The 12,042-nt window shown below is 36.8% G+C and overlaps 3 protein-coding genes and 1 non-coding gene across 4 annotated transcripts; 3 read left to right on the plus strand and 1 right to left on the minus strand.

Moving 5' to 3' along the window:
- The first annotated feature begins 1,088 nt into the window (after nt 1–1,088).
- LOC123420355 (DNA-directed RNA polymerase subunit beta'') lies at nt 1,089–6,236 on the plus strand. The gene has a single exon (XM_045107333.1). It carries the CDS (start codon nt 1,105–1,107, stop codon nt 5,536–5,538), a length of 4,434 nt encoding a protein of 1,477 aa, XP_044963268.1. The 5' UTR covers nt 1,089–1,104; the 3' UTR covers nt 5,539–6,236.
- Nucleotides 6,237–6,327: 91 nt separating this feature from the next.
- On the plus strand, nt 6,328–7,897 carry LOC123420362 (ATP synthase subunit a, chloroplastic). The gene has a single exon (XM_045107339.1). It carries the CDS (start codon nt 6,723–6,725, stop codon nt 7,581–7,583), a length of 861 nt encoding a protein of 286 aa, XP_044963274.1. The 5' UTR covers nt 6,328–6,722; the 3' UTR covers nt 7,584–7,897.
- Nucleotides 7,898–10,224: 2,327 nt separating this feature from the next.
- LOC123420358 (ATP synthase subunit alpha, chloroplastic) lies at nt 10,225–11,948 on the plus strand. The gene has a single exon (XM_045107336.1). It carries the CDS (start codon nt 10,328–10,330, stop codon nt 11,840–11,842), a length of 1,515 nt encoding a protein of 504 aa, XP_044963271.1. The 5' UTR covers nt 10,225–10,327; the 3' UTR covers nt 11,843–11,948.
- A 19-nt stretch (nt 11,949–11,967) lies between these two features.
- Nucleotides 11,968–12,039, minus strand: TRNAR-UCU. Its single transcript has one exon. It is a non-coding gene; the product is annotated as a tRNA-Arg (tRNA).
- Nucleotides 12,040–12,042: the final 3 nt, after the last annotated feature.

Below are 12,042 nucleotides of genomic sequence, written 5' to 3' on the forward strand. Positions count from 1 at the left end.
TGTGGGTCCTTCGCTTTCATTACATCAATGTGGATTACCTCTAGAGATAGCAATAAAGCTTTTTCAGCTATTTGTAATTCGCGATTTAATCACGAAACGCGCCACTTCTAATGTCAGGATTGCTAAAAGGAAAATTTGGGAAAAGGAACCCATTGTATGGGAAATACTTCAAGAAGTTATGCGGGGACATCCTGTACTGTTAAATAGAGCACCTACTCTGCATAGATTAGGCATACAGGCCTTTCAACCCACTTTAGTAGAGGGGCGTACTATTTCTTTACACCCATTAGTGTGTAAGGGTTTCAATGCAGACTTTGATGGAGATCAAATGGCTGTTCATCTACCTTTATCCTTGGAAGCTCAGGCGGAAGCCCGTTTACTTATGTTTTCTCATATGAATCTCTTATCTCCTGCTATTGGGGATCCTATTTGCGTACCAACCCAAGACATGCTTATCGGGCTTTATGTATTAACAATTGGAAAGCGTCGAGGTATTTGTGCAAATAGATATAATAGTTTCAGAAACTATCCAAATTTAAAAGTCAATTACAATAATAATAATTCTAAGTATAGGAAAGATAAAGAACCCCATTTTTCTAGTTCTTATGATGCACTGGGAGCTTATAGACAAAAACTAATCAGTTTAGATAGTCCCTTGTGGCTACGATGGAACCTGGATCAACGCGTCATTGGGTCAAGAGAAGTTCCGATTGAAATTCAATATGAATCTTTGGGGACTTATCATGAGATTTATGCTCACTATCTAATAATGGGAAATAGAAAAAAAGAAATTCGTTCGATATACATTCGAACCACTCTTGGTCATATTTCTTTTTATAGAGAAATAGAGGAAGCCGTACAAGGATTTAGTCAGGCCTATTCATACACTACCTAAACAAGAAAGTTAGATTCGGCGATGCCCCTCCCCTTTGCTTTCGGGGGGCATTCCGATTTCCCTAGTATCATCATTATTTGCCACGCGAATCCAGATTGAGATTGAGGCAATTAAGTTAATTAAATTTTCGAATCACTGACTCAGGCCCATTGTCGAATCCTACTCAGCAATTGTCGAATCCTACTCAGCCGAAAAGGGGGTACTTATGTATGGCGGAACGGGCCAATCTGGTCTTTCATAATAAAGAGATAGACGGAACTGGTATGAAACGACTTATTAGCAGATTAATAGATCATTTTGGAATGGGATATACATCCCATATACTGGATCAACTAAAGACTCTGGGCTTCTATCAAGCCACTACTACATCGATTTCGTTAGGAATCGAGGATCTTTTAACAATACCCTCTAAGGGATGGTTAGTCCAAGACGCGGAACAACAGAGTTTTCTTTTGGAGAAACACTATTATTATGGGGCTGTACACGCGGTAGAAAAATTACGCCAATCTGTTGAGATATGGTATGCGACAAGTGAATATTTGAAACAAGAAATGAATTCAAATTTTCGGATAACGGATCCTTCTAATCCAGTCTATCTAATGTCTTTTTCAGGAGCCAGAGGAAATGCATCTCAAGTACACCAATTAGTAGGTATGAGAGGATTAATGTCGGACCCTCAAGGACAAATGATTGATTTACCTATTCAAAGCAATTTACGCGAGGGACTTTCTTTGACAGAATATATAATTTCCTGCTATGGAGCCCGCAAAGGGGTTGTAGATACTGCTGTACGAACAGCAGATGCTGGATATCTTACACGTAGACTTGTTGAAGTAGTTCAACATATTATTGTGCGTAGAAGAGATTGTGGTACTATCCGAGGTATTTCTGTAAGTCCTCAAAATGGGATGACGGAAAAACTTTTTGTCCAAACACTAATTGGTCGTGTATTAGCAGACGATATATATATCGGTTCACGATGCATTGCCGCGCGAAATCAAGATATTGGAATTGGATTAGTCAATCGATTCATAACTGCCTTTCGAGCACAACCATTTCGAGCACAACCAATATATATTAGAACCCCCTTTACTTGCCGAAGCACTTCTTGGATCTGTCAATTATGCTATGGCCGGAGTCCTACTCATAGTGATCTGGTGGAATTGGGAGAAGCCGTAGGTATTATTGCGGGTCAATCAATTGGGGAGCCAGGGACTCAACTAACATTAAGAACTTTTCATACTGGCGGAGTATTCACAGGGGGTACTGCCGACCTTGTACGATCCCCTTCGAATGGAAAAATCCAATTCAATGAGAATTTGGTTCACCCCACACGTACCCGTCATGGACAGCCTGCTTTTCTATGTTATATAGACTTGCATGTAACTATTCAGAGTCAAGATATTCTATATAGTGTGAATATTCCCTCAAAAAGCTTGATTCTAGTGCAAAATGATCAATATGTAAAATCTGAACAAGTAATTGCGGAGATTCGTGCCGGAACGTCCACTTTACATTTTAAAGAAAGGGTACAAAAGCATATTTATTCTGAATCAGACGGCGAAATGCACTGGAGTACTGATGTTTACCATGCGCCCGAATATCAATATGGTAATCTTCGTCGATTACCAAAAACAAGCCATTTATGGATATTATCCGTAAGTATGTGCAGATCCAGTATAGCGTCTTTTTCACTCCACAAGGATCAAGATCAAATGAATACTTATGGTAAAAAAGATAGGGAAATTCTTGATTATTCAACGTCGGATCGAATCATGTCCAATGGCCATTGGAATTTGATCTATCCTTCTATTTTTCAAGATAATTCAGATTTGTTGGCGAAAAAGCGAAGAAATAGGTTCGTCATTCCATTACAATATCATCAAGAACAAGAGAAAGAACTAATATCCTGTTTTGGGATTTCGATTGAAATCCCCTTTATGGGTGTTTTACGTAGAAATACTATTTTTGCTTATTTTGACGATCCCCGATACAGAAAAGATAAAAAGGGTTCAGGAATTGTTAAATTTAGATATAGGACCCTAGAAGAAGAATATAGGACTCGAGCGGAAGACTCAGAAGAGGAATATGAGACCCTAGAACACGAATACAGGACCCGAGAGGACGAATATGAAACCCTAGAAGAATCTAAATATGGAATCCTAGAAGACGAATACGAATATGAAACCCTAGAAAACGAATATGGGAGCCCAGAAAACAAATATGGGAACCCAGAGAACGAATATAGGACTTTAGAGAAAGACTCAGAAGAGGAATATGGGAACCCAGAGAGCAAATATAGGACCCAAGAGGACGAATATGGAACTTTAGAAGAAGACTCAGAAGACGAATATGGCAGCCCCGGGGAAAGCGGCGAGGAAAAATATGGTACTTTAGAGGAAGACTCAGAAGAAGACTCAGAGGACGAATACGAGAGCCCAGAGGAAGATTCCATCTTAAAAAAAGAGGGTTTGATTGAGCATCGAGGAACAAAAGAATTTAGTCTAAAATACCAAAAAGAAGTAGATCGGTTTTTTTTCATTCTTCAAGAACTTCATATCTTGCCGAGATCTTCATCCCTAAAGATACTTGACAATAGTATTATTGGAGTGGATACACAACTCACAAAAAATACAAGAAGTGGACTAGGCGGACTGGTCCGAGTGAAGAGAAAAAAAAGCCATACGGAACTCAAAATATTTTCCGGAGATATTCATTTTCCTGAAGAGGCAGATAAGATATTAGGTGGGTGTTTGATACCGCCAGAAAGACAAAAAAAAGATTCTAAGGAATCAAAAAAAAAGAAAAATTGGGTCTATGTTCAACGGAAAAAAATTCTCAAGAGCAAGGAAAAGTATTTTGTTTCCGTTCGCCCTACAGTGGCATATGAAATGGACGAAGGAAGAAATTTAGCAACACTTTTCCCGCAGGATCTCTTGCAAGAAGAAAATAATCTCCAAATTCGACTTGTCAATTTTATTTATCATGAAAATAGCAAGTTAACTCAAAGAATTTATCACACAAATAGTCAATTTGTTAGAACTTGCTTAGTAGTGAATTGGGAACAAGAAGAAAAAGAAAAGGCTGGTGCTTCCCTTGTTGAGGTAAGAGCAAATGATCTTATTCGCGATTTCCTAAGAATTGAGTTAGTCAAGTCCACTATTTCGTATACACGAAAAAGGTATGATAGGACAAGTGGAGGACCGACTCCCCATAATAGGTTAGATCGCGCCAATAGCAATTCTTTTTATTCCAAGGCGAAGATTGAATCACTTAGCCAACATCAAGAAGCTATTGGCACTTTGTTGAATCGAAATAAAGAATACCAATCTTTGATGATTTTGTCGGCATCCAACTGTTCTCGAATTGGTTTATTCAAGAATTCAAAACATCCCAATGCGATAAAAGAATGGAATCCTAGAATTCCTATTCTAGAAATTTTTGGGCCCTTAGGGGCTATTGTAGCTAGTATATCGCATTTTTCTTCATCTTACTATTTACTAACGCATAATAAAATCCTGCTAAAAAAATATTTGTTCGTTGACAATTTGAAACAAACCTTCCAAGTACTTCAAGAACTTAAATACTCTTTAATAGATGAAAATAAAAGGATTTCCAATTTCGATAGTAACATAATGTTGGATCCATTCCTTTTGAATTGTCACTTTGTCCATCATGATTCTTGGGAAGAGACATTGGCAATAATTCACCTTGGACAATTTATTTGTGAAAATGTATGTCTATTTAAATCGCACATAAAAAAATCTGGTCAAATTTTCAGTGTAAATATGGATTCCTTTGTTATAAGAGCAGCTAAACCTTATTTGGCCACTACAGGAGCAACTGTTAATGGTCATTATGGAGAAATCCTTTACAAGGGAGATAGGTTAGTTACGTTTATATATGAAAAATCGAGATCTAGTGACATAACGCAAGGTCTTCCAAAAGTGGAACAAATCTTTGAAGCGCGTTCAATTGATTCATTATCCCCCAATCTCGAAAGGAGAATTGAGGATTGGAATGAGCGTATACCAAGAATTCTTGGGGTCCCTTGGGGATTCTTGATTGGAGCTGAGCTAACCATAGCCCAAAGTCGTATTTCTTTGGTTAATAAAATCCAAAAGGTTTATCGATCCCAAGGGGTACAGATCCATAATAGACATATAGAGATTATTATACGCCAAGTAACATCAAAAGTGCGGGTTTCCGAAGATGGAATGTCTAATGTTTTTTCGCCTGGGGAATTAATCGGACTATTGCGAGCGGAACGAGCAGGGCGAGCTTTGGATGAATCGATCTATTATCGGGCAATCTTATTGGGAATAACAAGGGCTTCCCTGAATACCCAAAGTTTCATATCTGAAGCAAGTTTTCAAGAAACTGCTCGAGTTTTAGCAAAAGCTGCCCTACGAGGTCGCATTGATTGGTTGAAAGGCTTGAAAGAAAACGTAGTTCTGGGGGGGATTATACCTGTTGGTACCGGATTCCAAAAATTTGTGCATCGTTCCCCACAAGACAAGAACCTTTATTTCGAAATAAAAAAAAAAAATCTATTCGCGTCGGAAATGAGAGATTTTTTGTTTCTCCATACAGAATTAGTTTCTTCAGATTCTGACGTAACAAACAATTTTTATGAGACATAAAAACCCCCATTTAACATTTAACCCTAAGGATACATAAAACATATTTTTTACTTTACTAGACTTTTGAACTTAGAACACTAACAGGTTAAATTTTAGATTTTTAAGATTTTTATTTTAATAAGTAAAACAAGTCAGTTAATTCATTAAATTAAGGTTTTGTTTATACCATGTATCAATGTATCAATGGCCAACTCTTAGTACAAGGTTCTCTCAGAACAATTATTATTTTATTTATTTCAAGCTATTTCGGATCTTTCTTAATCTTCAAAAAGAAATAAATTCCGTAATGGAATGTTAGGATGAAAAAAAAAGGAAGTGTGGAAAAAATGACAAGAAGATATTGGAACATTAATTTGAAAGAGATGATAGAAGCAGGAGTTCATTTTGGTCATGGTATTAAGAAATGGAATCCTAAAATGGCCCCTTACATTTCGGCAAAGCGTAAAGGTACTCATATTATAAATCTCGCTAGAACGGCCCGTTTTTTATCAGAAGCTTGTGATTTAGTTTTTGATGCAGCAAGTCAGGGAAAAAGTTTCTTAATTGTTGGTACCAAAAAAAGAGCAACAGATTTAGTAGCATCAGCTGCAATAAGGGCTCGTTGTCATTATGTTAATAAAAAGTGGTTCAGTGGTATGTTAACGAATTGGTCGATTACGAAAACTAGACTTTCTCAATTTAGAGACTTAAGAGCGGAAGAAAAAATGGGAAAATTCCACCATCTCCCAAAAAGAGATGTGGCAATCTTGAAGAGAAAATTATCTACCTTACAAAGGTATCTCGGCGGGATCAAATATATGACGAGATTGCCAGACATTGTGATCGTCCTTGATCAGCAAAAAGAGTATATAGCTCTTCGGGAATGTGCCATTTTGGGAATTCCTACTATTTCTTTAGTCGATACAAATTGTGACCCGGATCTCGCGAATATATCGATTCCAGCCAACGATGACACTATGACTTCAATTCGATTGATTCTTAACAAATTAGTATTTTCAATTTGTGAGGGCCGTTCTCTCTATATAAGAAATCGTTGATTAAGAATATATAGTGAATTCTTGGACAACTGCGTAGATTTATGGAATGACTTACTATATCTTTTTTTGCATAGAATTTGTTTTGCATAGAAAAAAGAAGGGGAATATTGATATATATTAGAGGGTATTGATATATATTATGATCTGATGTGCTTTCTTGGTATCCTAAATATCAAATTAATAGTTCAAGTTGCTGAGTTGAGAAAGAGATGGTTGAATCAAAAGAATTCCTTTTTTGAAGTTCAATTTTTATCAGAGGACAATATGAATATTATACCTTGTTCCATTAAAACACTCAAGGGGTTATACGATATATCGGGTGTAGAAGTAGGCCAACACTTCTATTGGCAAATAGGAGGTTTTCAAATTCATGCCCAGGTACTCATCACTTCTTGGGTCGTAATTACTATCTTGCTAGGTTCAGTTGTCATAGCTGTTCGGAATCCACAAACCATCCCGACCGACGGGCAGAATTTTTTTGAATATGTCCTTGAGTTTATTCGAGACTTGAGCAAAACTCAGATTGGAGAAGAATATGGTCCCTGGGTTCCCTTTATTGGAACTATGTTCCTTTTTATTTTTGTTTCAAATTGGTCGGGTGCTCTTTTACCTTGGAAAATTATAGAGTTACCCCATGGGGAATTAGCAGCGCCCACGAATGATATAAATACTACTGTTGCTTTAGCTTTACTCACGTCAGCGGCATATTTTTATGCTGGTCTTAGCAAAAAAGGATTGAGCTATTTCGAGAAATATATTAAACCAACCCCAATCCTTTTACCAATTAACATCCTAGAAGATTTCACAAAACCATTATCGCTTAGCTTTCGACTTTTCGGGAATATATTGGCGGATGAATTAGTCGTTGTTGTTCTTGTTTCTTTAGTCCCCTTAGTAATCCCTATACCGGTCATGTTTCTTGGATTATTTACAAGCGGTATTCAAGCTCTTATTTTTGCAACATTAGCCGCAGCCTATATAGGTGAATCCATGGAGGGTCATCATTGAATTGACTAGTTTTGGAATATAGTATTTTTTTTTTCAGCTTAGCTCAATTCATGCATGGTTCCAGATAATCTGCTTGGTTGCAATAGTTAGAAATGCGTATGAATATATAGCCTAGAGTTGTAGGAGAGAGAATAGAATAGACTATATTATGGAATTTTCAAAGTATATATGCATTAAGGAGGGTGGAGTCAGGCTAGATCTATACTATAATAAATATCCTTAATATCTATAAGTGGAGTCCTCTTTTATGCGGGTTTCCACTTTAAGCAATGATTTTAGAATCCGATTCAATAGAAAATGAGAAAATATGCAAACAAAATAGAAGAAACAAATGTATATAGGATATTGATATTATATTATATATTCCTAGGTTAGATTCATTATCTAATCCGATATATGGATATAGAATTCCCTTCTATGTAGTTCGGACAATTCACATTTCAATTTGATTTCAATTTGTACTTTTTAGTTACTTTACTTCTCCCCAATAGAGCTTAGAAGTAAGAATTTTTTGGTTGATTGTATCCTTAACCATTTCTTTTTTTTTGACACGAGGAACTACTCACCATGAATCCACTAATTGCTGCTGCTTCTGTTATTGCTGCTGGATTGGCCGTAGGGCTTGCTTCTATTGGACCTGGAGTTGGTCAAGGTACTGCTGCAGGACAAGCTGTAGAAGGTATTGCGAGACAGCCAGAAGCAGAAGGTAAAATACGAGGTACTTTATTGCTTAGTCTAGCTTTTATGGAAGCTTTAACAATTTATGGACTAGTTGTGGCACTAGCGCTTTTATTTGCGAACCCTTTTGTTTAATCCTAAAAAAAAAAGTTCTTTCGATTTCGATTAGATACTTTTTTCTTTTTTTAGTAAATTGGTATTTGCTTCCGCAATTCCAATTATATCAATACTTTATTTAATTTACTCCTATTTATTACTCCTGGAATTATCTATTTATCGGGACAGATAATACCGCATTCTAGGAAGGGCTGAGTTGAGTATGATTAATTTAGAAGATATGCTCGCCTTCTTATTTCCCGTCCTTAGTTTAGGAAAGTGGAAAGTTTTTTCCTTTTATTTTAGGAATTTTGGGAACGGAACATTTCAACAAAGGAAGCCTTTCACCGGTCAAACAAGACCTAAGACTTAATCTAAAAGAAATTACTAGATTGAATCTATTTGCATTAAAAAAACCGATCAAAAAAGGGCGAGCGAAGTAAGTGATCGAAAAACTTTGTTCTTTGTTCGTCCTATCTATAAGAGGAGAGCATATGAAAAATGTAACCCATTCTTTCGTTTTTTTAGCTCACTGGCCATCCGCTGGCAGTTTCGGGCTTAATACCGATATTTTAGCAACAAATCTAATAAATCTAACTGTAGTGGTTGGTGTTTTGATTTTTTTTGGAAAGGGAGTGTGTGCGAGTTGTCTATTTCAAGAATAGATTGGATCTATCCGGCTGCACTTTAGAATATTTTTTAGTATTTTTCGGATAAATAAGAAAAGGGTGCACGATCTCGACGAATTACTTCTGAATAAATTCAGAAATCATATGGAAGAACCATAGCATTTCGCGACTCATTGGTAAATCAATTTTGATTCTCTATAAACCAAGAATGTGAGACCATTAACACGGTTAAAGCTAAACTGCTTGAAGTCCAGGCAAAAAGAGGTACTCTTTCTACAACTATATTAGTATTAGTACCGAATTTAAACGGGAAATAGCTAATGTAAAATTTATCTGATATAGAACACTCATATCGATAAAATGGTTTGAACTATTTACTAGAAAAAAAAAGAAGGGGCACCCTGCCCTTTTTTAACCAATGCCGAATCGACGACCTATGTATAAAAAAGAGAAATTTTTTGGATTTGAAGAAAAAAAAAAAAGAATTCTATTAATTTTCATTTTCCATTTATTTAGTTAGTTTTTCTTAATGAAATTGAAATTATTAACTAAAGGGCAAATATAAATAAAGAAACAACTTTGCTGACCATGATATATTTTTATCTAGGCGGAAGAGTCCTCTTAATATTTATCTAGTCTTATATAGGTTTCGGTATATTGAAATATAAACATAAAAAATAAGATAGAGGATAGGCTCATTACTTATACTTAAAAAAAGATATGGAAATTGCTATAGCAAAAAAAGAAAAAAAGGAGCGTGAGAGCCAAATGAATCGAAAGATTCATGTTTGGTTCGGGAAGAGATCATAAAAGTTGTAAACTTACAAAATAATCTACTTTCATTAAAAGATTTATTAGATAATCGAAAACAGAGGATCTTGAGTACTATTCGAAATTCAGAAGAATTGCGTAGAGGGACCATTGAGCAACTCGAAAAAGCTCGGATTCGATTACAGAAAGTCGAACTAGAAGCGGATGAGTATCGAATGAATGGATACTCTGAGATAGAACGAGAAAAAGCAAATTTGATTAATGCTACTTCTATTAGTTTGGAACAATTAGAAAAGTCTAAAAACGAAACCCTTTATTTTGAAAAACAAAGGGCAATGAATCAGGTCCGACAGCGGGTTTTCCAACAGGCCGTACAAGGAGCTCTAGGAACTCTGAATAGTTGTTTGAATACCGAGTTACATTTCCGTACGATTCGTGCTAATATTGGCATTCTCGGGTCCCTGGAATGGAAGAGATAATTAAATTAATTAGGCCTTGAACTTCTACTTTCGTTTAGAATTTAGGCATTATTTTTCCCCTTGCTTTCGAAAAAAGAGTCAAGAAACACTAATGGCAACCCTTCGAGTCGACGAAATTCATAAAATTCTCCGCGAACGTATTGAACAATATAATAGGAAAGTAGGGATTGAGAATATAGGTCGCGTAGTTCAAGTGGGGGATGGGATTGCTCGTATTATAGGTCTTGGTGAAATAATGTCGGGTGAATTAGTCCAATTTGCAGAAGGTACTAGGGGTATTGCTCTGAATTTGGAATCCAAAAATGTTGGGATTGTATTAATGGGCGATGGGTTGATGATACAAGAGGGCAGTTTTGTAAAAGCAACAGGAAGAATTGCTCAGATACCCGTGAGTGAGGCTTACTTGGGTCGTGTTGTAAATGCTCTGGCTAAACCTATTGATGGGAAAGGCGAAATTATAGCTTCCGAATCTCGCTTAATTGAATCTCCTGCTCCAAGTATAATTTCCAGGCGTTCCGTATACGAACCTCTTCAAACAGGGCTTATTGCTATCGATTCGATGATTCCTATAGGGCGCGGTCAGCGAGAGTTAATTATTGGGGACAGACAGACTGGCAAAACAGCAGTAGCTACAGATACAATTCTCAATCAAAAAGGGCAAGGTGTAATATGTGTTTATGTAGCTATCGGTCAAAGAGCATCCTCCGTAGCTCAAGTAGTAACTACTTTCCATGAGGAGGGGGCCATGGAATACACTATTGTAGTAGCTGAAATGGCGGATTCACCTGCTACATTACAATACCTCGCTCCTTATACGGGAGCAGCCCTGGCTGAGTATTTTATGTACCGCGAACGGCATACTTTAATAATTTATGATGATCTCTCCAAACAGGCACAAGCTTATCGCCAAATGTCCCTTCTATTAAGAAGACCTCCCGGCCGTGAGGCTTATCCAGGGGATGTTTTTTATTTGCATTCACGCCTTTTAGAAAGAGCCGCTAAATTAAATTCTCTTTTAGGCGAAGGAAGTATGACCGCTTTACCAATAGTTGAGACTCAATCTGGAGACGTTTCCGCCTATATTCCTACTAATGTAATCTCCATTACAGATGGACAAATATTCTTATCGGCGGATCTATTCAATGCCGGAATTCGACCCGCTATTAATGTGGGTATTTCTGTTTCCAGAGTAGGATCCGCGGCTCAAATTAAAGCCATGAAACAAGTAGCTGGCAAATCAAAATTGGAACTAGCTCAATTCGCAGAGTTACAAGCCTTTGCACAATTCGCCTCTGCTCTCGATAAAACAAGTCAGAATCAATTGGCAAGGGGTCGACGATTAAGGGAATTGCTTAAACAATCCCAGGCAAATCCTCTCCCAGTGGAAGAGCAGATAGCTACTATTTATACCGGAACAAGAGGATATCTTGATTCGTTAGAAATCGAACAGGTAAATAAATTTCTGGATGAGTTACGTAAACACCTAAAAGATACTAAACCTCAATTCCAAGAAATTATATCTTCTAGCAAGACATTCACCGAGCAAGCGGAAATCCTTTTGAAGGAAGCTATTCAGGAACAGCTGGAACGGTTTTCCCTTCAGTAACAAATAAATTTGGCATATCTACTCTTGTTATTTTGCATGTCTACTCTTGTTATTTGAATCATGCAAAAAAGTTTTCTTTGTTTTTAGTTTAGTATAGTTATTTAAAGAATAGATAGAAATAAGATTGCGTCCAATAGGATTTGAACCTATACCAAAGGTTTAGAAGACCTCTGTCCTATCCATTAGACAATGGACGCTTT

The sequence above is a fragment of the Hordeum vulgare genome, unplaced genomic scaffold (genome assembly GCF_904849725.1).
Source record: "Hordeum vulgare subsp. vulgare unplaced genomic scaffold, MorexV3_pseudomolecules_assembly, whole genome shotgun sequence".
Classification (NCBI taxonomy): domain Eukaryota; kingdom Viridiplantae; phylum Streptophyta; class Magnoliopsida; order Poales; family Poaceae; genus Hordeum; species Hordeum vulgare.

Coding starts and splice junctions, on each gene's coding strand:
- LOC123420355 (XM_045107333.1), top strand. CDS start 1,105: ATGGCGGAACGGGCCAATCTGGTCTTTCATAATAAAGAGATAGACGGA.
- LOC123420362 (XM_045107339.1), top strand. CDS start 6,723: ATGTGCTTTCTTGGTATCCTAAATATCAAATTAATAGTTCAAGTTGCT.
- LOC123420358 (XM_045107336.1), top strand. CDS start 10,328: ATGGCAACCCTTCGAGTCGACGAAATTCATAAAATTCTCCGCGAACGT.